The 20,699-nt window shown below is 48.9% G+C and overlaps 1 protein-coding gene across 1 annotated transcript in view; it reads left to right on the top strand.

Annotated features, from left to right (window-relative positions):
• The window catches only part of wizb (WIZ zinc finger b), a gene marked incomplete at its 5' end in the record, with an annotated part of 38,966 nt that overhangs the window by 8,593 nt on the left and 9,674 nt on the right, over window positions 1-20,699 (top strand). The window contains 7 exon segments of the mRNA XM_080511073.1: window positions 5,177-5,275; window positions 7,752-8,297; window positions 9,373-9,837; window positions 9,922-10,419; window positions 10,570-11,127; window positions 13,176-13,387; window positions 20,270-20,543. Coding sequence (XP_080367199.1) covers window positions 5,177-5,275; window positions 7,752-8,297; window positions 9,373-9,837; window positions 9,922-10,419; window positions 10,570-11,127; window positions 13,176-13,387; window positions 20,270-20,543 — 2,652 coding nt within the window.

Here is a 20,699-nt window from a genome sequence, read left to right as displayed (position 1 = left end):
AGAGAGAGAGAGAGAGGGAGAGAGTCCCTGATGCCCGTGTGGTTGATGTGGCACTCGGTGCGCCTCTCCAAACCTCCGCCTCCTCTCCGCTGGTCACGCCTCAGCTCGGCGGTGCATATGGGGGCAAAATGGCTGCTTCCACCTCCCCGCAGACCCAAACAATAGCGGAGGATCTGTCTGGCTCCGGCGGCCCGGAGCCCGATGCACTGCGGCTGCGGACCGGTGAGTACAGGCGGCGCGCCGGGCGGGGAGTCCCGTGCACGGCGCGCGGCGCGTTGCGTCGCGCGCGGCGGCGGCGGCGGCGTGTCGCTGCGTCTCCGCTCACGTCGCCTCCAGACCGGAGGCGTTAAAAAGTGCTTTACTTGTGCAGACACACTGTCATGTCGCGCAGGTAGAGCCTGACGTGTTCGCGGCTCCGGAAGCGCTTCCTCACTCTTCTCCTCAGTTTCTTTTCTCTTTCCCCCCCCCCCCCCAAAAAAAAAATTAAAAAATCCACACCGCGCACGTCTCGGATGACGTCCAGTGTTTCCAAATGCTGCAGGATCTGTGAAATTACCTCCAGTTGCCCAATCCTCGCCATTTTTCCCCGAGCTTTGATTTTTGATAGAGGACACGCTGTGCTTTCAAGTGCGTCGCGTCCGCGAGCCGCAACGCGCGAATCTCATCCCGGCAAAACGCGGTAACTTTGTGTAGTAATCTGTAATCTGATTCCAACTTATCCTGGAAGTGTAATCCAAGTACTCGGGCCAGCGTGGGATCGCTGCTCCGCTGCTTCTCCTCCTCGTCAAGTCAAGTTACGTATCGCTCGTTTTCTCTCCTTCTGACGGATCCGATCATAATATTGAACGACGATGATGGTGGTGTTGGTGGTGACGGTGGTTATAATAACGGGTGTAATAACGCTGCTGCGCTCCGAGGTGTCACATCCAGGCAGGAGATGAAGTGACAGGCAGAGATCCGCCCACCAGACAAAAAGCATTGTCTGTCTGTCGCCACGTCGCTTTTGATTTAGCGATTTGTCGCAGAAAATGGCACTTTTTGTCCCAGAAAGCGTGACTGCAGGGGGAAAGGCTGCTTCCATCAGGCACTTCTTTCACTGGATTGACCCCCCCCCCCCCCCTAACAGGAGAGGGTGTTAAGAATGGAAAAGAAGGATAAATGTAATGAGATCGCAGGACTGGTTTGATTGTTCAGGTTCAGTCACCGACCAGCCTCCTTCAACACAAATCAGCCCAGAAGCCATTGATTTTTAAGTTAATTTATTAGCAAAAGCGTAATAATAATGGGAGATTCCTCAACTTTCTCACTGTGTCACTGTTTTAATGGACTTTATTGACAGAGAATCATGAACTGAATTCTATTTAAATGTGCATTTTGCTCATGGGAGGAGGTTTAGAATCCTCTTGTCATTATTAGCAGCAGCGATTTCACAAGACTGACTTGATTCTTCAGCTTGCAGCTTGAATGTGTTTGACTTCTTATTCAGGTTCGGTACATGTACTGTCACTGTGATTGAAGGGGTGAGTTTTATCTGCATTTTCCTTCAGAAGTCAACAATTTTAAGACAATTCGCTCTCAAAATCGTTTGGCAACCTTGTTTTCTCAACTTTATAAGCTGCTGTGGGTTTTGTTTAAGACCTGGTGGGACTTTTTTCACAGGGATTCATGACCGAAATTGTTATTTTCATGTACATTTTCCCTCTCGTGTGTGTGCGTAAAGATGGATAAATGAATAGCACCGAGTTGATTCTTCAGCTTCCAGCTTGATTGTGTTTGGCTCATTGTTCAGGTTCAGTACATGTTCCGTCACCGTGGTGGAAGGGATGAGTTTTATCTGCAGTTTCCTCAGAAATCGACAATTTTAAGGCCATTTACAATCAAAACCCTCTATATACTCTCATTAATGTGAGATTACTCAACTTAATAAGATGTTTTTCTTTTTGACAGGGATTCTTTACCTGAATTATTATTTTAATGTGTATTTTCCATTGATTGTCAACTTGATTTAAAAGACTTTTTCTTTTTTTTTTGGTAGTTTTTTAAATGAAGTTAATCATCAAATCCTCCAAAAACATAAATTTTAAGGTAATTTGCTGTAAAAAAAAAAAAAAAATACCACTAATCAGCCTAATTAACAAAGGATTCCTCCACTTTATTGGGCGATGGCGACGTTTGATGAGGCAGAGATGGAGAAATGAGTGTGAATAGCCTCCAACTCCTCCGTCTTTTGTTCAGCGTGTGTCTAGATATTCTCATTAATCACGTAGGAGGCGTCTCACAGCGATACGAGTGCGTTTCTCCCGGCCAGAGGAGGGTTTTGATGCTCGGCTCCGGCAAAGACGGAGAAACGAACGCGTGTGAGCTTATTTGTCAGTTCCTGCGTCTTCATGACTTCATGACTAATGTTCAGTTCGTCCAGCGCCACCCTGGCCAGCCGTCACGTCGCTCAGCAATCACTTCTTTTGAGGCGAATTATCATCTTTGGTATTGAATGATCTCATTAGCGTGAGATTTCCTAGAAAAAACGGCTGCAGTGACACAGGTCGGTGTATCCACTGACCGTCACGTCTGACGGGCTTTGGATTCAATCTGTGAATTATTTCCACGCGCTTTCATGTCCTGCTCATGTAACGTCTGTAGAAATACCAGGACGAGCTCCAAGCAGCGTCTTTATCAACCCATCAGTACGTCTCCTGTCATCGCACATTGAGTTGAGGAGTCATTTTAAAATGGAATCAGTCGTCAGATCCTTCAGAAATGATTAGTTTCAGCAGTGAATTCATCATTTACCAGCATTATTAAGAAGAGATTTCGATAGTTGAACGATGTTTTAATTCATTACGTGGTTGCGTTTCATCCTGAGTGAAATGATGTCAGAATAGCCGTTCATTTAAAAACTTTTCATGTTTTTCTTTGTTGTGGCGTCGAGTGTAAGCTTTTGTAAAGGCTTTGCAAAATGTTTCACATTTAGTACCAAAAATAGCGATCAAGCCAATTCTAACAAACCTTTCTGGTGCAGAACTCCAGTGAAATGTTGATATTTTGAGAGTTTCTCTTGGTGTTTCGGTCAGATGGGAGCGTCTGGTGTCCCAGTTTGATGTTCGACGCCCCTGATCTGTCATCACTTTGTCACGAATCCAGAATATAATCCAGATCTGCACCTCGGCTCATCAGCCCATTAGATTTGATGACATTTATTCAGAATTTCCGTTTTATTTCAGGATGTTTTTAATGCTGAAAATTTTCCGGTAATGACTTTATTTTTAGTCAGTCTGTGACGATACACACAGACTTTTAAAGCTTTTTATTTCAAGCTAACATAAGCCATTATTCCACACTGATTCATTAATTTCAAGGTGACTTATGATCAAAATCTTAATTTTAACACTATTAAATTCCTCTGAAACTCGCTTTCTCTTTTTAATTCATCTTTTCTCTGAAGCAGATTGAGAGTTTTCTTGGCTTCAGTTGTTTCTTCTTCACCATTTCCCTCCATTTATCCTTCGATTATTTCAGGCTTCTCGAAACCGTATTCTGAATAAAACCACAGCTTTCCGTTCCCTGGAAACGCGTCTTGTTCTAACATCCAGAGCTTCATCTGATCGGTCTGTTTGTGTCGAAACTCTCCACTTCCTGAGGCTTGAACCCGGCGGCGCTCGCTGGAGCGTTCACAAGTTTGGAAATCCTCCTGTCAGCAACGCCGTCGCTGCGTTTTGCAACAGTCAGGTTGCAAAGGTCTCCGGTGCTCTGCTGCGTTTCGCTGCCAGCAGCTAGAAGTTAGACACTCTTTAACTCGGGCGGTCGGTCCGAACCCCACCTGCAAGTTAAGACTTCACAAACTTGTTTTTCCGTCATGTAAACGTGTGAAACTGACTATAAATCAATGACCAGAGTGTTTGTCGAAAAGTGTCACCCGGTGAGAAAAAAAACTAAACTTTTCCAGTTAATTTAAATTCCAGTTTGTGGTAATAAATCAGCTTCAATGTCACTGATTATAAAACGATCAGGTTTTTTCATTTAAAACTTTGGCTTATTTTTATGTACTTTTGGCTATTTGGTGTCAAATCTCCACCAGGCTCTGTTTAAACGAAGATTTCAAGTGAAAATGTAAAAGTTTTCGAGAGTTCTGTCAGTTTATACAACAACAGTGCTCCTATCTGTTCGGACGGCGTACTGCAGAGATATTTATTCCCTCTGGAGTTATCTAGCCCAGTGTTTTTCAACCTTTTGGAGCCAAGGCACACTTTTTTTTTAATAGTGCCTCCCTCAGTGTGAAACCTGGACCTGATGGATGAAGAGCTGAGATCCTGGTTCACATTCTTCCTTTTCAAAAACTTCTCCATCACTGTCACTGACACAGTACTTTGATACAAGATGGTAGCAGGAGGTGGAGATGAACCACACTGACGTCTGTCACTTTACATTTCACCGGCAAAGTTCTGTGCTGCCCTCTAGTGGTGAAGAGTATTTATACATGATTACTCTGCAACACACTGCTCTCACAGCGGAGCGCAAATGATTTTTTGGGGAAAAAAATTTGAAATTGGATAATTTCCCACGGCTCACCTGACGAGATCTTGCGGAAACACCAGTGTGCCGCGGCGCAGTGGCTGAAAAACACTGTTCTAAGCGTTATTGGTTAACTAGTGGTTCCCAAACTTTTTCTGTTGGCCCCCTTTTGTCTTTCAAACTTCCTTGCTGTATATGAAACACCTCAATTATTTAAGAAAAGTTAACTGCAACAAATACAACCTCAGCGTCCAAGCATTCATTTTTCATTCATTCACACCCCCTCCCTGCAGTGGCACTGCGCCCCCACTAGGGGAGCCGCTGGGTTAAACAATCATCTTTGATCAGTTCCACATTCTGTTACACTCCTGTTACAAACGTGTGACTAAGTAGTTGTGAATCCACACTGACTGATGCTGCTCATGAGGAAGTATTGATGCTGGATGGCAGCCGTCCAGCCGAGACGTCAGACATGTTGGGGTCAAATATGGGACCAAGTTACAAACGTTAAGAATCACATCCGGTTTGCAGGTTGTTGGAGCTCCAGCTCGTCCTGCAGTGTTTCTCAGGGTAGCAGATGTGGTGTTTCTGGGCCAGAATCAGCTGATCCACGTGTTTTGGTTTGAGTCGGTTCGCCATCGCAGTCGATTTCTTCTTCACGTTCCAGGTGATGACGAGGAAGCAGGCGAGGAAGAGGACGACGAGGACGAGCTCTCGGCTCTGGACGCTCTGAGCTCCGGCCCGGGGGACGATGCCGACGCCAAAGGTGAGGAGGAAACAACGGAGAGGGCGGGATCATCGGCCTCCTCACCACCGACCGGGTGGAGGAGTCGGAAATGTGATGGAGGTGTGGGGGAGGGGGTGTCCTCTGTCCTCTGTCCCCTGTCCCTGAGGGAAATCCTGAGGGTGAGACAAATGTCTCGAGGGTCTTATCAGAACAGCTCCAACAGAGTGGGTGGAGAGGATGAGGAAGAGGAAGAGGAGGAGGAGGAGGACGAGGACGAGGAGACAGCCAGGGGAGTGAGGTGCCTCGTCTGCTGGGAAATCTGTGGCCTCCGAACAACCTCAACCACCTGCTGCTGCTCCAGTGAGGAAGAGGAGGAGGAGGAGCAGGCCACCCAGTGAGGAAGAGGAGGAGGAGGAGCAGGCCACCCAGTGAGGAAGAGGAGGAGGAGGAGCAGGCCACCCAGTGAGGAAGAGGAGGAGGAGGAGCAGGTCACCAAGTGAGGAAGAGGAGGAAGAGTAGCAGGTCACCAAGTGAGGAAGAGGAGGAAGAGTAACAGGCCACCAAGTGAGGAAGAGGAGGAAGAGTAACAGGCCACCAAGTGAGGAAGAGGAGGAGGAGGAGCAGGTCACCCAGTGAGGAAGAGGAGGAGGAGCAGGCCACCCAGTGAGGAAGAGGAGGAGGAGGAGGAGCAGGCCACCCAGTGAGGAAGAGGAGGAGGAGGAGGAGCAGGCCACCCAGTGAGGAAGAGGAGGAGGAGGAGCAGGCCACCCAGTGAGGAAGAGGAGGAAGAGTAGCAGGCCACCCAGTGAGGAAGAGGAGGAAGTGTAACAGGCCACCCAGTGAGGAAGAGGAGCAGGCCACCCAGTGAGGAAGAGGAGGAAGTGTAACAGGCCACCAAATGAGGAAGAGGAGGAAGAGTAGCAGGCTACTTGGTGATAAAGAGGAGGAAGAGTAGCAGGTCACCCAGTGAGGAAGAGGAGGAAGAGTAGCAGGTCACCCAGTGAGGAAGAGGAGGAAGAGTAGCAGGTCACCCAGTGAGGAAGAGGAGGAAGAGTAACAGGCCACCAAGTGAGGAAGAGGAGGAAGAGTAGCAGGTCACCAAGTGAGGAAGAGGAGGAAGAGTAACAGGCCACCAAGTGAGGAAGAGGAGGAAGAGTAACAGGCCACCAAGTGAGGAAGAGGAGGAAGAGTAGCAGGCTGCTTGGTGATAAAGAGGAGGAAGAGTAGCAGGTCACCCAGTGAGGAAGAGGAGGAAGAGTAGCAGGCCACCAAGTGAGGAAGAGGAGGAAGAGTAGCAGGTCACCCAGTGAGGAAGAGTAGCAGGTCACCCAGTGAGGAAGAGGAGGAAGAGTAGCAGGTCACCCAGTGAGGAAGAGTAGCAGGTCACCCAGTGAGGAAGAGGAGGAAGAGTAGCAGGCCACCCAGTGAGGAAGAGGAGGAAGAGTAGCAGGCCACCCAGTGAGGAAGAGGAGGAAGAGTAGCAGGCCACCCAGTGAGGAAGAGGAGGAAGAGTAGCAGGCCACCCAGTGAGGAAGAGGAGGAAGAGTAGCAGGTCACCCAGTGAGGAAGAGGAGGAAGAGTAGCAGGCCACCCAGTGAGGAAGAGGAGGAAGAGTAGCAGGCCACCCAGTGCGGAAGAGGAGGAAGAGTAGCAGGCCACCCAGTGAGGAAGAGGAGGAAGAGTAGCAGGCCACCCAGTGAGGAAGAGGAGGAAGAGTAGCAGGTCACCCAGTGAGGAAGAGGAGGAAGAGTAGCAGGCCACCCAGTGAGGAAGAGGAGGAAGAGTAGCAGGCCACCCAGTGAGGAAGAGGAGGAAGAGTAGCAGGCCACCCAGTGAGGAAGAGGAGGAAGAAGAGTAACTTTGGGTATTTCATCTATAAATGGCTCATTTATTGTTTTTCTTTTTTTTTGGTGAATTAATCTCAGAATATCGGCAAAATTTGAGGTATTGATTTTGTGAATTTAATTGATAAATCTTGGAAAATTATTTGTGTTTTTGGTCAATTTAATGTTTAAATATTGATAAATGTATTCATTTAGTGGATTTAATCTAAAAAAAATATTGACATTCGCTGGTATTTTTGTTCAATCTCATATAAATATTGGTGTTTTTTAGTTTATTCAAGCTACTGTACGAAAACTGTTTGATGTGTTTGTTTAGTGGATTCAATCTATAACTATTGAAAATCTATGAATGTGAATTTAATGTTTGAATATTGATGAATATGTCGGTGCGTATATATTTATGTTTATTGTTCATTTATGTGTCGTTCTGGATCGTTTTAGCTTTATTGCACCGTCGAGTGTCTAATGACTGAGATGAAAAAGGAATTGTTTATTATTGCAGTGGTTCTGCTTGCGTCTCGTCGGATCATGAGCTGCTGTTGGTTCTCGATCAGTCTGAAGGTTGTTGGTTTGAAGCCGGGCGCTTCGTGAGGTTTTTCTTTTTCCCCAGCTGGACGCCGTCCAGTCGAGCGTCAAACTGATCTGGTCGGCTGTTCTTCCCTCCTTTGCAGTCCACGACTTGAAGTGCGAGGTGTGCGGCGCCCGGTTCGAGACCCGGCGAGGCCTGTCCAGCCACGCCCGCTCGCACTTGCGCCAGCTGGGCGTCACGGCGTCGGAGTCCAGCGGCGCCCCCATCGACCTCCTCTACCAGCTCGCCAAGGAGAGCGGCGCCGACGGCGAGCCGGGCTCGTCCCCGCCGGGGCCGCCGCCGGCCGGGTCCCGCTCACCGCCCGCCGCCCTGAAGGAGGAGGAGCTTGACGACATGGAGCTGGAGCAGAAGCCCATCCCGCTGTCCCTCCTGGCCAAGGTGGCCCCGCCCCCTTCCTGCTCCCGCACGCCCACGCCGTCTCCCGGCGCCTCTCCGGCGCCGCGTCACTCCGCCTCGCCGTCCTCGGTGGTGAAGAAGGCCCCCATCTCCTCACTGCTGCCGCTGCGCTCCTCCGAGCACAAGGGGGCGGGGCTTAAGGGGCTGGGCTGCGGCCTGTCGGGGCACGGCGGCGCCGCCCCGGCCAAACCGCTGTGGGCGCCGCAGGACAACGACGCGCCGCTCAACCTCAGTGAGTCTCCGCCCCCATGCTTTCTGACGAGGTTTCTTCGTTTTTACAAACTTTTGAAACGATCGCATCAATTGATCCGCGTTTCTGGATTCAGTAGTTTCAACTCTGTTTCCAACGACTGACTTAGTCGTTGACGCGACGACGTTCCGAGTGAAAACACGTCACTTTTGCGAAAAGGTTCACTTCTACAAGACAGAGTTTTGACAATGACGTCCATTTCCATGGAAACGACAGAAATGAAGAAAACACTGCAGTTTTGCCACAAGTGGGCGCTGTTGGTTGTTTTTGTAATGAAAGCACACGCAGCAGGGAACAAGCTGCTATACATGCTAACTGTGACAGTCAGTCAAGAGAAATGTATTTATGGAGCAGAACTCACGGTACTTTATACTATAAAGCTATAATACTCTGAAGCTTGAAGTAGGCCAGGACGAAAACTGGCCTACTTCCGAAAACTTAGCGATACCGAAATTTACGAAAATTATTGACGTCATTTTGCCATTTCGGTATATTCGGTGTTTAAAACCCCGGCTCGTTCAAAGTCGGCGAGGATGATCATCTGTGGAAAAAAGCTGAGGTAACCTCCCCCACCGCGATGTGTTTGGTGAGTCACAGCGCCCCTAAAGGCCTGGCATGTGTACTACATGCCCTGAAGTTTACAAGGGATATTGACCTGAGGCCTTACCACCCAGCCCGAGTGTGAAGTACACAGATATTCAGATCAACTCGATGCCATAACTGGTGACTCTCAACTCTAAAACTAGAATATAGCCTGGGAGTCACGACACAATGGAGGACGCCATGTTTATTACCGTCCCTCTACTGAGCATGTGCAGAAGCACTATTTACTACAGCCGTAATGCTCATGATCAGTCGCAGCGCTTCGCCGACTGGACGTTTCCAGAAACTGTAGTTTTTCGCCCGTCGGGGTGACGAAGCCCGGGCGTTTTCAAAAAGTTCATGTACTGTATATATAATTGCTAATTTGTCCTTTGTGAGACAAATAAAAGAATGTGTTTTTATCAAAATCACTATCTTTGGGGGGATTGTTTGACAGTTTTCGTTTCTGTCCCAGCGCTGGAGGTCGACCCCAACAAGGACATCGTCTGCCAGCTGTGCGGCGCCTGGTTCGAGACCCGCAAAGGCTTGTCGAGTCACGCCCGCGCTCACCTGCGGCACTTCGGGGTGGAGTACTCCGAGTCCAAGGGCTCCCCCATCGACCTGCTGAACCAGCTCATCGACACCGACGACTTCAAGCACAAAGCCGGCGCCGCGGCGCCGGACGGCCACGGCGAGCCGCGCGGCCCGGCGCTGGCCTCCCCGAAGCCGTCCCTGCTGGCGCTTTCCTCCTCGTCCTCCTCGTCCTCCTCCCCCCCGTCGCTCCTCTACAAGGTGACCGCCGCCGCCAGGAGCGGCTCCGCCTCCAAAGCTACCTCTTCGTCCGCCTCGTCGCTGCTGGGTCCGCCCGCCAAGCGGCCCAAGTCCTCTTCCATGCAGGTCTTCCGCCTCAGCAGTGGCGAGCTGATGGCCCTTCCTCACAGTGAGTGGCGTCCGTCCGTCCGTCCGCGATGCGTCCGTCGGGGTCGTTCGTCCAAGCATTTTGCTTTTTCGTCCTCTCTCTCAGGCGAACCTCCGAAAGAAATAGGCTGCGAGTTCTGCGGGGAATACTTCGAGAACCGTAAGGGTCTGTCCAGCCACGCCCGCTCCCACCTGCGCCAGATGGGCATCACCGAGTGGTCGGTCAACGGCTCGCCCATCGACACGCTGCGTGAGGTCATCACCCGCCGGGGTCTGCCCTGCGCTCTTCCCCAGAAGTCCCTGAAGACCCCGCCGCCGTCCTCCCCGGGGCCGCCCCGCTCCCCCCTGTCGCCCTCCTCGTCGCCGTCGGGCACCCTGCTGGGCCGCCTGCCCTTCGCCTTCGCCCGACCCTCCAGCCCGCCGCAGTCCGCCGCCTCCAAGTCTGGCTCGGGGTCTCCTGGCGGACTGCTGCTGAAGATGAAGCCCGAGCCGGTGCAGCTGGAGGTCACGGCCCCTGGATCGGTGGGGCGGCCCGCCGGCTTTTCTACTGAGTCCTTCAGCTCCAGCTGGGGCGGCGCCGACAGCGTGTTCCCGCTCAACTTCGGTGAGTCCAACCACGTTCTTCTTCTTTTAAAACTGGAGCGTCAAACATATTGTAGCGCAGACGACAAGTACGGCGTTCAAAGCCGTTTGAACGGGAAACTTTTTGGCGCCTCAATGTGCGTGAAACTAGCGTGTCGTGTCTCCTCCTCAGCAGTGGCCCATGAGGTGGAGCCCACCCGGGACATCCGCTGCGAGTTCTGCGGGGAATACTTCGAGAACCGCAAGGGTCTCTCCAGCCACGCCCGCTCCCACCTGCGCCAGATGGGCATCACCGAGTGGTCGGTCAACGGCTCGCCCATCGACACTCTGCGGGAGGTCATGCACAAGAGGGCGCCGGGTGGCTCGTCTCGGTCTGACCAGGCGGTGAAGAAGGAGTCGGGTCAGGGGACGGGCAGCCCGCAGTGGGACGCCGCCTCGGACCGTCTGGCCGCTTCAGGGTTTCAGTCGCTCAAGTTTCGCAAATCTCCGCTGAGCCTGCTGCAGGCCGGCTCCAGGCTCCACAAGCAGAGTTTAGGGTCCGTGGCGGCGGCGGCCCCGCTGGCAGGGAAGTTCTTCAGGATGTCCCCCCTGGCGAAGAGGCCTCTGGCGGAGGAGGCCCTCTCGGCGGACGCCACCCACTCGGCGCCACATCGGCTCAAGACTTTCTCACCTCTTCCACACGACTTCTCCTTCAAGAGGAAACCTTCCCCCGACAAGCACGGGCACCAGGGTGAGTCCGGCTTCACGCTGGGGAAGTAAACTGCTGAGGATTTTACCCACAGTGCATTTGGAGACGAGAGCTACACTGGGTGGAGCGCAGACCTTCGCCAACACCATATTTGTTTGAGGAACCGAGTTGGTGTCGCTAGCATGATAGCCATTAGCTCATATGGATGCTCACTAGCCTGTCAGGTAGCTACGTCACTGTGAAACACTTAGCAGGAAGTGTCTCCATGGCAACAGACGCTGATCTCCTCCATGAAGAGCCTCTCATCTGCTTTGCATGGGACAGTTTTTCACAGTGTTTTGGGATTTATTCAGAAACATTTAGCCGCTAAAGTCCCAGAACCTAATGGACCTTTTATGATGACAAATCATCTCTGAAGGTTTAATGTAATTCAGGTTAATGGTTTTTGTGAAAAGTTGGTAAAATTCATACAGACAAAAACATTACAACTGAGTTGATTGCCCTACTTTTGTTGGCGAAGGTGTAATAACTGATATTGCACTTTGCCATTTCAGATCCTGTTTACGAAACGTTTTTTCTTTGAAAATGGAAAACTTTTGCTGTGTTTTGGGGTCCGTTTACACGACAACGATGCCCGGGGCCACTGAAAACGCAACTTCTTTGAAAACACTCAGTCTTTGTCTCTGTGTAGACGGTGAAAACTACATTTCATTTTCGAAACGTTGCCATGTAAACGCGAAACTTTTCTGAAACAAAAGCACAAGCACACAATGGTTTGACTTGGAACGCTGTCATGTCAACAGAGCTTAAATGTGAGTCTGGGGTAACGTACACAGCGATCGGCCATAACATTATGACCACTGACGAACCTGGGGTTTTCAGTGGGGATTAAAGCTACACATTCATTACTGTATTTAGTTCACAATACAAGCGTTATAAAAGACTGACTGAACTGAATTGTTTCCATGCACTGCAGATTTAAATATTAAAGAAAGATGTTTTTCTCATCGTTATTTCACAAAGATTGTGTGAGGAACTAATTAGACAAACAGATTTAATGATCTAATATGTGACGGTCACTGGGGGGAAGTTAGCTGAATGGAAATGAAGGGAAAATGACCAGAAGCAACAAAATCGACATGAAATGCTGCTTTGAGAAACACAAAGACGTTATTATAGATATAAGTCACATTGTTCTCACAACACCAAACAACTTTGTTCATCTTGCACGTTTATCTAATGTCATGCAGCCTCTTGGGGGATTTATTAAACAGGAAGTGAGGACTAAAAGGGTTTGTTAGAAACAGACAAGCAGGTGAACAGAAGCCGTGGGGACGGGTGTAGTGTAGAGGTCTGCAGCCCTGCTGGGTGATGGTGTGGTGACGGGTGTAGTGTGGAGGTCTGCAGCCCTGCTGGGTGGTGACGGGTGTAGTGTGGAGGTCTGCAGCCCTGCTGGGTGATGGTGTGGTGATGGGTGTAGTGTGGAGGTCTGCAGCCCTGCTGGGTGGTGATGGGTGTAGTGTGGAGGTGTGTAGCCCTGCTGGGTGGTGATGGGTGTAGTGTGGAGGTCTGCAGCCCTGCTGGGTGGTGATGTGGTGACGGGTGTAGTATGGAGGTGTGTAGCCCTGCTGGGTGGTGATGTGGTGATGGGTGTAGTGTGGAGGTTTGCAACCCTGCTGGGTGATGGTGTGGTGACGGGTGTAGTGTGGAGGTTTGCAACCCTGCTGGGTGATGGTGTGGTGACGGGTGTAGTGTGGAGGTCTGCAGCCCTGCTGGGTGGTGACGGGTGTAGTGTGGAGGTCTGCAGCCCTGCTGGGTGATGACGTGGTGACGGGTGTAGTGTGGAGGTCTGCAGCCCTGCTGGGTGGTGACGTGGTGACGGGTGTAGTGTGGAGGTCTGCAGCCCTGCTGGGTGGTGACGTGGTGACGGGTGTAGTGTGAGCAGAGCGTGAACTTTTCTCTCCACGGTCCAACGTTCAAGCTCAGGACCTGTTTCCCTCTGGTCGTTGACGCCCGGCTGCTCTGAGAGCAGCGTCAGCCAGCGGTTCTGATCCGTATTGCTCTTCTCTGCCACTCTCTCTCTTTTTCAGATCCGAGCTGCGAGCTCTGCGGCTTCTACTTCGAGAACCGCAAGGCCCTGGCCAGCCACGCCCGGGCCCACCTGAGGCAGTTCGGCGTGACGGAGTGGTGCGTGAACGGCTCGCCCATCGAGACGCTCAGCGCCTGGATGCGCAGCCGACCGCAGAAGGTTCTGGAGATGCACCGCAGCTACATGCAGGGCAACAGATCCACCCTGAAGAAGGTGAGGACTCAGTTCAGGGCAACGACCGACAACCAAAACTTTTGTGGACTTTCAGGTGTTCACACGGCGACGCTCTGAGGCTTTTTGAAAATGGCTACCTAGGTGGGACTTTGGAACACCGTCAGGTTCCATGCAACAGCACTTTACTGCTACTGCACATGCTCAGTAGAGCCAATCAGAACAAAGATTCCTCCATGGTGTCATGGCTCCCAGTACATGTTCTCCTGGGACTTTTATTTTGACAGTCACTGTAATAACAATCCAACTTGGTGGTCTGTCCACTAGAATGTCCGTGTTCTACCAGTGTTAATGACATTGCTGTTAATGGTGAGCTACATTCATTAGAGCGCAGAGCTACTCTCGGTAGAGCGCAGAGCTACACTCGATAGAGCGTAGAACTACTCTCGGTAGAGCGCAGCGCTACTCTGGGTACAGCGCAGAGCTACACTCGTTAGAGCGTAGAACTACTCTCGGTAGAACGCAGAGCTACTCTCGGTAGAGCGCAGAGCTACACTGGGTAGAGCGCAGAGCTACACTCGTTAGAGCGTAGAACTACTCTCGGTAGAACGCAGAGCTACTCGGTAGAACGCAGAGCTACTCTCAGTAGAGCGCAGAGCTACACTGGGTACAGCGCAGAGCTACACTCGTTAGAGCGCAGAGCTACACTCGTTAGAGCACAGAGCTACTCTCGGAAGAGCGCACAGCTACTCTCGGTAGAGCGCAGAGCTACACTCGTTAGAGCGTAGAACTACACTCGTTAGAGCACAGAGCTACACTCGTTAGAGCACAGAGCTACTCTCGGTAGAGCGCAGAGCTACACTGGGTACAGCGCAGAGCTACACTCGTTAGAGCGTAGAACTACACTCGTTAGAGCACAGAGCTACACTCGTTAGAGCACAGAGCTACTCTCGGTAGAGCGCAGAGCTACACTGGGTACAGCGCAGAGCTACACTCGTTAGAGCGTTGAACTACACTCGTTAGAGCGTAGAACTACACTCGTTAGAGCACAGAGCTACTCTCGGTAGAGCGCAGAGCTACACTGGGTACAGCGCAGAGCTACACTCGTTAGAGTGTAGAACTACACTCGTTAGAGCACAGAGCTACACTCGTTAGAGCACAGAGCTACTCTCGGTAGAGCGCACAGCTACTCTCGGTAGAGCGCAGACTTTCACCAACACCATGTTTGTTTGTGGAAACAAGTTAGCATCACTAGCATGATAGCTAGTAAAGTCAAAATTTGGAGCGTTGATGGTGAAACTGAGTGAAACTGGAGTTGTTGGCTGCCGTGGAAAGAGATTTTGAAAGAATATCCAGCTGTGGGGAGGATAAAGTTGCCCGACGGAGAGAAGGAGTTGTGCCTTTTTGGAGCAGCAGTGGTGGAATCACAGCGACTCGTGTGATGTTTCTGGGATCAGTGTGGTACAGTGAGGCTGCTGCAACCCTATAAGATCAAACCTGTCGGAGCTTCAGTGTCGCGCTTCAGGTGGCCGGGCTTTTCTTGTCTTTCTTTTTTTAAAGTTTTCATGAAAAAAACCCCAAAGGGTGAGTCTCAGTGAAGCGTCAGTCTGGGTGGTACAATGAGAGATCATAACCCGCCGCGCTGCGACGCCGACACGCTGGCTTTCCTTTTGAATCGGCGTCGCACTCGGAGATCTAACGTCTCAGCTGGTGGATCGACAGACATTTTGTGTCTTGGAAAGCTTCAGACGTGTCGTCTGGCAGCTTTGAGCCTGACTGTAGTGAGAGAGAGAGAGAGAGAGAGAGAAAAGAAAGAAATTGAGTGTGGGGACAGATGCCAGAACAACTCTGCTATTGACTTGATAGTTGCCATAGTAACCAGGGTGCCTGGCAGCTTATGTTTCATCTTCGGATAAATTATGGCGTGCTGTTGATAAAAGAAAATGTATGTATTTTTCTCTCTCTCTCTCCCTCTCCCTCTCTCTCTCTCTCTCTCTCTCTTTTCTTTCTTTTCTCCCTGAATTAGTTTCTGCTGCATTTGCGTCACTGTCACACCTTTTCCCCGAGCTGTGATGTGACACACATACAGAACGGATTACCTTTTCGACGTCCTTGTCATTGTATTGTAAAGGACTTTTTCTTTCTCTTCCACACGGCAGTGAAGTGAACGTGACCAGGCCGAGGCTGCTACAGCCTCTGTCCTGCTCACAGCAAATGCCCACTTCTCCTCTGGGATTATTCATTCATCTAAAATTGGTCTCTGAAGACGTTTTACATGCGACGAATGTAAACTTGCTCAAGTCTAATGTCCAGTTTTAAGATAATATTCTGGGGGGTTTTTTTGGTTGAAATTAAAGATACAACTACTCACATTAAAGTACACTACTGGGATTGATTAAACATATCCAAATAAATGCAGATTAAGTTAGCGACATAAACCAGCACCTGTACAAATATGGTCAGATTACGTTCACTGGAGCAGGAGGGTTTAAACATCTGGGGCCTCGTCTATAAAGGCTGAAACATGAAAGGTCCTGAAAGATGCGTACGCCACTTCCCACGCAAAGTTCGCGATCTAAAGAAAGAAACTTTGCAGGAGAACGTTGGTACCGGTACGGAACCTTGAGCAGCACATGGTGGAGACGGGGAACCTGGTGGTGCTGATGGTGAGGTCTATGGGGTTCTATTTGTGCCAAAGTTCTGAGCGAGCGATGGGAAAATTTGAGAAAATTAATTGTGCAAGCGCACTAAAAGAATTTTGAGGAAATATTTAAATTGCGCAAAGACAAACTTGAGATTGCGCTCAAAAATCATTTCTGCGCTCAGATTCTTCCTCTGCGTGCTCAACCTCTCTCTCTCTCTCGCTCGCTCAAATCTCTCCACCTCCGCTCAAGTCCTGCTGTGCGCTCGCTCAAAATGTGCAAAGCCCAAATGTGACAGACACGGTTGTCCACCAATCACAGAAATTTGGGGCGGGCGTTGAATTCTGATTGGTTACTTCGGTTTCTGGAAGTGCCTCATAACCAACGAAGAAGAAAAAGAAGAAGAAGAGGGAAAAACAAACTGCGAGGGAAAACAGAAATAAGGAAAACTAAAGATAATGATCCTGGATTACAACATGTTTTACCCCGCAGTTTGTTTTTTCCTCTTCTTCTTCTTTTTCTTCTTCGTTGGTTATGAGGCACTTCCAGAATCCGAAGTACCCAATCAGAGTTCAACGCCCGCCCCAAATTTCTGTGATTGGTGGACAACCGTGTCTGTCACATTTGGGCTTTGGACATTTTGAGCGAGCGCACAGCAGAACTTGAGCGCGGACATGGAGAGATTTGAGCGAGCGAGAGAGAGAGAGAGAGGTTGAGCGCACAGAGGAAGAATCTGAGCGCAGAAATTATTTTTGAGCGCAATCTCAAGTTTGTCTTTGCGTAATTTAAATATTTCCTCAAAATGCTTTTAGTGCGCTTGCACAATTAATTTTTTTGCGCCCAAATTTTCCCATCGCTCGCTCAGAACTTTGGCACAAATATAACCCCATAGAGGTGGAGAATTGAAGTGGTGAATGGATTTCACGTAGACAGCACCTTTTCACTGAGAGCAGCCATTACGCTGTACGTGATTCATCACATTCACCCATTCACACACCACCGTGCAGCCGTGCGAGGCGCCGTCGCTCCAATCAACAAGCTAATTGAGATGCAGAAATATTGACGAGGCCCTTCGATGGATCATTTCTGGTGGAAAGTGGGCGTGTTGAGGGCGGGGCTTGAACCGTCAACCTGCCAGGTTGACTGGGATCTAGAGAAGGAAAGTGCGTGCAGATGTACCTATGCATGATTTTGCCGGTCAGAATTTGTTTTGGCGCAGCTTTTGGGCGCATAAACATTTTTAGTAGTAATCCTCGGAATGTTTTATAAATGAGGCCCCGGGCCCGTGGAGCAAAACGTCCCGTTAGTCTCCAATCCCACCAAACTACCAAGCAAATGGTATAAAACTAAAAAAAACAGCAAAAACACATGACTTTTGCACGTATTGTATTCTGGCTTCTTCATCTGCATTTTGGCTTTTGCATTTTTGTTGTAGTTCTGCATTATGTTGTGATTACTTTTGTATTACTGTTTTGTATTTGTATGCATGTCCATTGCTCTTCTTGATTTTGCATTCTGTTGTTTCATTCGCTTCCATCCTGCAGCTTTTGTATCGTATGTATTGAAGCTGCTGCTTCCCTGCTTTGTATTTGTTTTGTGTCTTTGTGTTGTGTCTTTGTCTTTGTGTCTTTGTCTTGTGTCTTTGTGTTGTGTGTTTGTGTCGTGTCTTTGTTGTGTTTGTGTTGTGTCTTTGTCTTTGTGTCATGTTTTTGTGTTGTCTTTGTCTTTATCTTTGTGTTGTGTCTTTGTATTTGCTTTGTGTCTTTGTGTTGTGTTTGTGTTGTGTCTTTGTCTTTGTGTTGTGTGTTTGTTTTGTGTCTTTGTGTTGTGTCTTTGTGTTTATGTTGTGTGTTTGTTTTGTGTCTTTGTCTTTGTGTTGTGTGTTTGTTTTGTGTCTTTGTGTTTATGTTGTGTGTTTGTTTTGTGTCTTTGTGTTGTGTCTTTGTGTTTATGTTGTGTGTTTGTGTTGTGTCATTGTCTTTGTTTTGGGTCTTTGTCTTTGTTGTGTGTTTCTGTTGTGTCTTTGTGTCGTGTCTTTGTGTTTGTGTCTTTGTCTTTGTGTCTTTGTCTTTGTGTCTTTGTCTTTGTGTTTATGTTGTATGTTTGTGTTGTGTCTTTATCTTTATTTTGTGTGTTTGTGTTGTGTGTTTGTTTTGTGTCTTTGTGTTTGTGTTGTATGTTTGTATTGTGTCTTTGCTTTGTGTCTTTGTCTTTGTGTTGTGTCTTTGTGTTTATGTTGTATGTTTGTATTGTGTCTTTGTCTTTGATGTGTGTTTGTGTTGTGTTTTTGTCTTTGTGTTGTGTCTTTGTATTGTGTGTTTGTATTGTGTGTTTGTATTGTGTCTTTGTCTTTGATGTGTGTTTGTGTTGTGTTTTTGTCTTTGTGTTTGTGATGTGTTTGTGTTGTGTCTTTGTGTTGTTGTCCCCCCCACCAGTCACTATGACCTGAACCTCTGCAGTAATTGGCGTCATGAACAAAACCTCGTCTCTCGGCTGTGAAGGAAAAGATCATGTTTGAGTCTCTTGATGCGGCAGTGAAATAATTTATTCACATTTCCACAGCGGCACATTGTGACATTTGCTTCAGTCTGGAAACAAAAGCTCTGCTGGAATAACGCTGCTGCTGGAAGCAGAGTCGTCCTGCTGCCGCCGTGTCGCTGTGGAGCGGCGTGACTTCACAAACCTCAGGAAACAGTGTTTTCATCACGATGACGATGTTTGCTTCACCTCAGTATGTGGTTTGGTGTGGATCTTCAGGATTCCAGAACCGCAGGGTGACATAACGGACCGGGTCAGAACCAGAGCGGGTCTCAAAGAGAGAACGCTTGTAGTCACATGATCAGGAAGTTCCTGAGGAGGGTTGACCAGCGGAGAACCACTTCATGCAGCTCTTTACCAAAACTGTTTCTGCTCTTCCTTCTGAGATGACGTTGTCCTTTGTTTCTTTGATGTTCTATGTTCTCCTTTGTTTCTCTGACGTTCTGTGTTCTCCTTTGTTTCTCTGATGTTCCATGTTCTCCTTTGTTTCTCTGACATTCTATGTTCTCCTTTGTTTCTTTGATGTTCTATGTTCTCCTTTGTTTCTCTGACATTCCATGTTCTCCTTTGTTTCTCTGACGTTCTGTGTTCTCCTTTGTTTCTCTGACGTTCCATGTTCTCCTTTGTTTCTCTGACATTCTGTGTTCTCCTTTGTTTCTCTGACGTTCTGTGTTCTCCTTTGTTTCTCTGACGTTCTGTGTTCTCCTTTGTTTCTCTGACGTTCCGTGTTCTCCTTTGTTTCTTTGATGTTCTATGTTCTCCTTTGTTTCGCTGATATTCTATGTTCTCCTTTGTTTCGCTGACGTTCTGTGTTCTCCTTTGTTTCTTTGATGTTCTATGTTCTCCTTTGTTTCTCTGACATTCTGTGTTCTCCTTTGTTTCTCTGACGTTCTATGTTCTCCTTTGTTTCTCTGACATTCCGTGTTCTCCTTTGTTTCTCTGACATTCTATGTTCTCCTTTGTTTCTCTGACGTTCGGTGTTCTCCTTTGTTTATCTGACGTTCTACGTTCTCCTTTGTTTCTCTGACGTTCTATGTTCTCCTTTGTTTCGCTGACGTTCTATGTTCTCCTTTGTTTCTCTGATGTTCTATGTTCTCCTTTGTTTCTCTGACATTCTATGTTCTCCTTTGTTTCTCTGACGTTCTATGTTCTCCTTTGTTTCTCTGATGTTCTATGTTCTCCTTTCTTTCTTTGATGTTCTATGTTCTCCTTTGTTTCTCTGATGTTCTATGTTCTCCTTTCTTTCTTTGATGTTCTATGTTCTCCTTTCTTTCCATGTTTATTGAGATTTCAGGACATCTGCAGCCAGGAAGGTTTTATTTTAGCCATCGGTGCTCAGAGACACTGAAAATGCAACTTGTGTGTTATGTTGTGTTGTGTGTTGTGTTGTGTTGTGTTATGTTGTGTCATGTTGTATTTTATCTGCTCCACTAAAGGAAATTGTTGAAAACTCCTCATTGCTTACAGTTTACGTTTGACCCTCCTGGTTTCGATCAAACACTTTAGCCTGAATGTCAGAAACCACAAATTCGACGTAACATTCCTGAACAGAATGTTTAATAAACTGAACTTTAAAAGGTCCAGATTAATAATAAAGTGTGGCGGTTGTTGGAGGATTTCTGTAATCTCTTTATAATCTGTGAGTTAGTTCAGGTGGAGCGTCGCTCTTTTCTTTTCTGCCGACAGACTCGTTCATCTTCTCCATCTCCACATTCTGAACCCTCTCATCCCTCCTTCTATTCAGCAGAAGCCCCCGGCCGCCTCCTCCTCCTCCTGCTCCTCCTCCTCTTCCACTCAGTGGTCGTCCTCTCTGGCCGTCAGCCTGGTGCGGCCGCAGGGTCGCGACCTCGCCCAGGACGGCTCCTCCAAGGCCTCGGAGGGCGAGCAGCCCGGCGGCGGCCTGCAGGCGGCGTCCTTCCGGGCGGGGCGCAGCAGCCCGGGGCTGTCGCGGCTCAGCGGGGGGCTGCAGCTCCAGGCTCAGGTGGCCCGGAGCGAGCTGAACGTCCGGCTGCCCAGAGGTACGTCAAGCCGCACGCTCAGGCTCAGGCTCCCCGACAGGAAGTGACGTATCATTGAACAGCTGTGATTTGGCAGGAAGCTCCACCTCCACAACATAGAAAACATTTCCAACGTCGGCTTTGATCATTAAAGCAGAAAAAAATCTAATATGATTT

The sequence above is a fragment of the Blennius ocellaris genome, assembly GCF_963422515.1.
Source record: "Blennius ocellaris genome assembly, chromosome: 16".
Lineage (NCBI taxonomy): Eukaryota > Metazoa > Chordata > Actinopteri > Blenniiformes > Blenniidae > Blennius > Blennius ocellaris.
The sequence above is the reverse complement of the archived record's forward strand: the minus strand, read 5'-3'. Positions and strand labels throughout refer to the sequence as shown.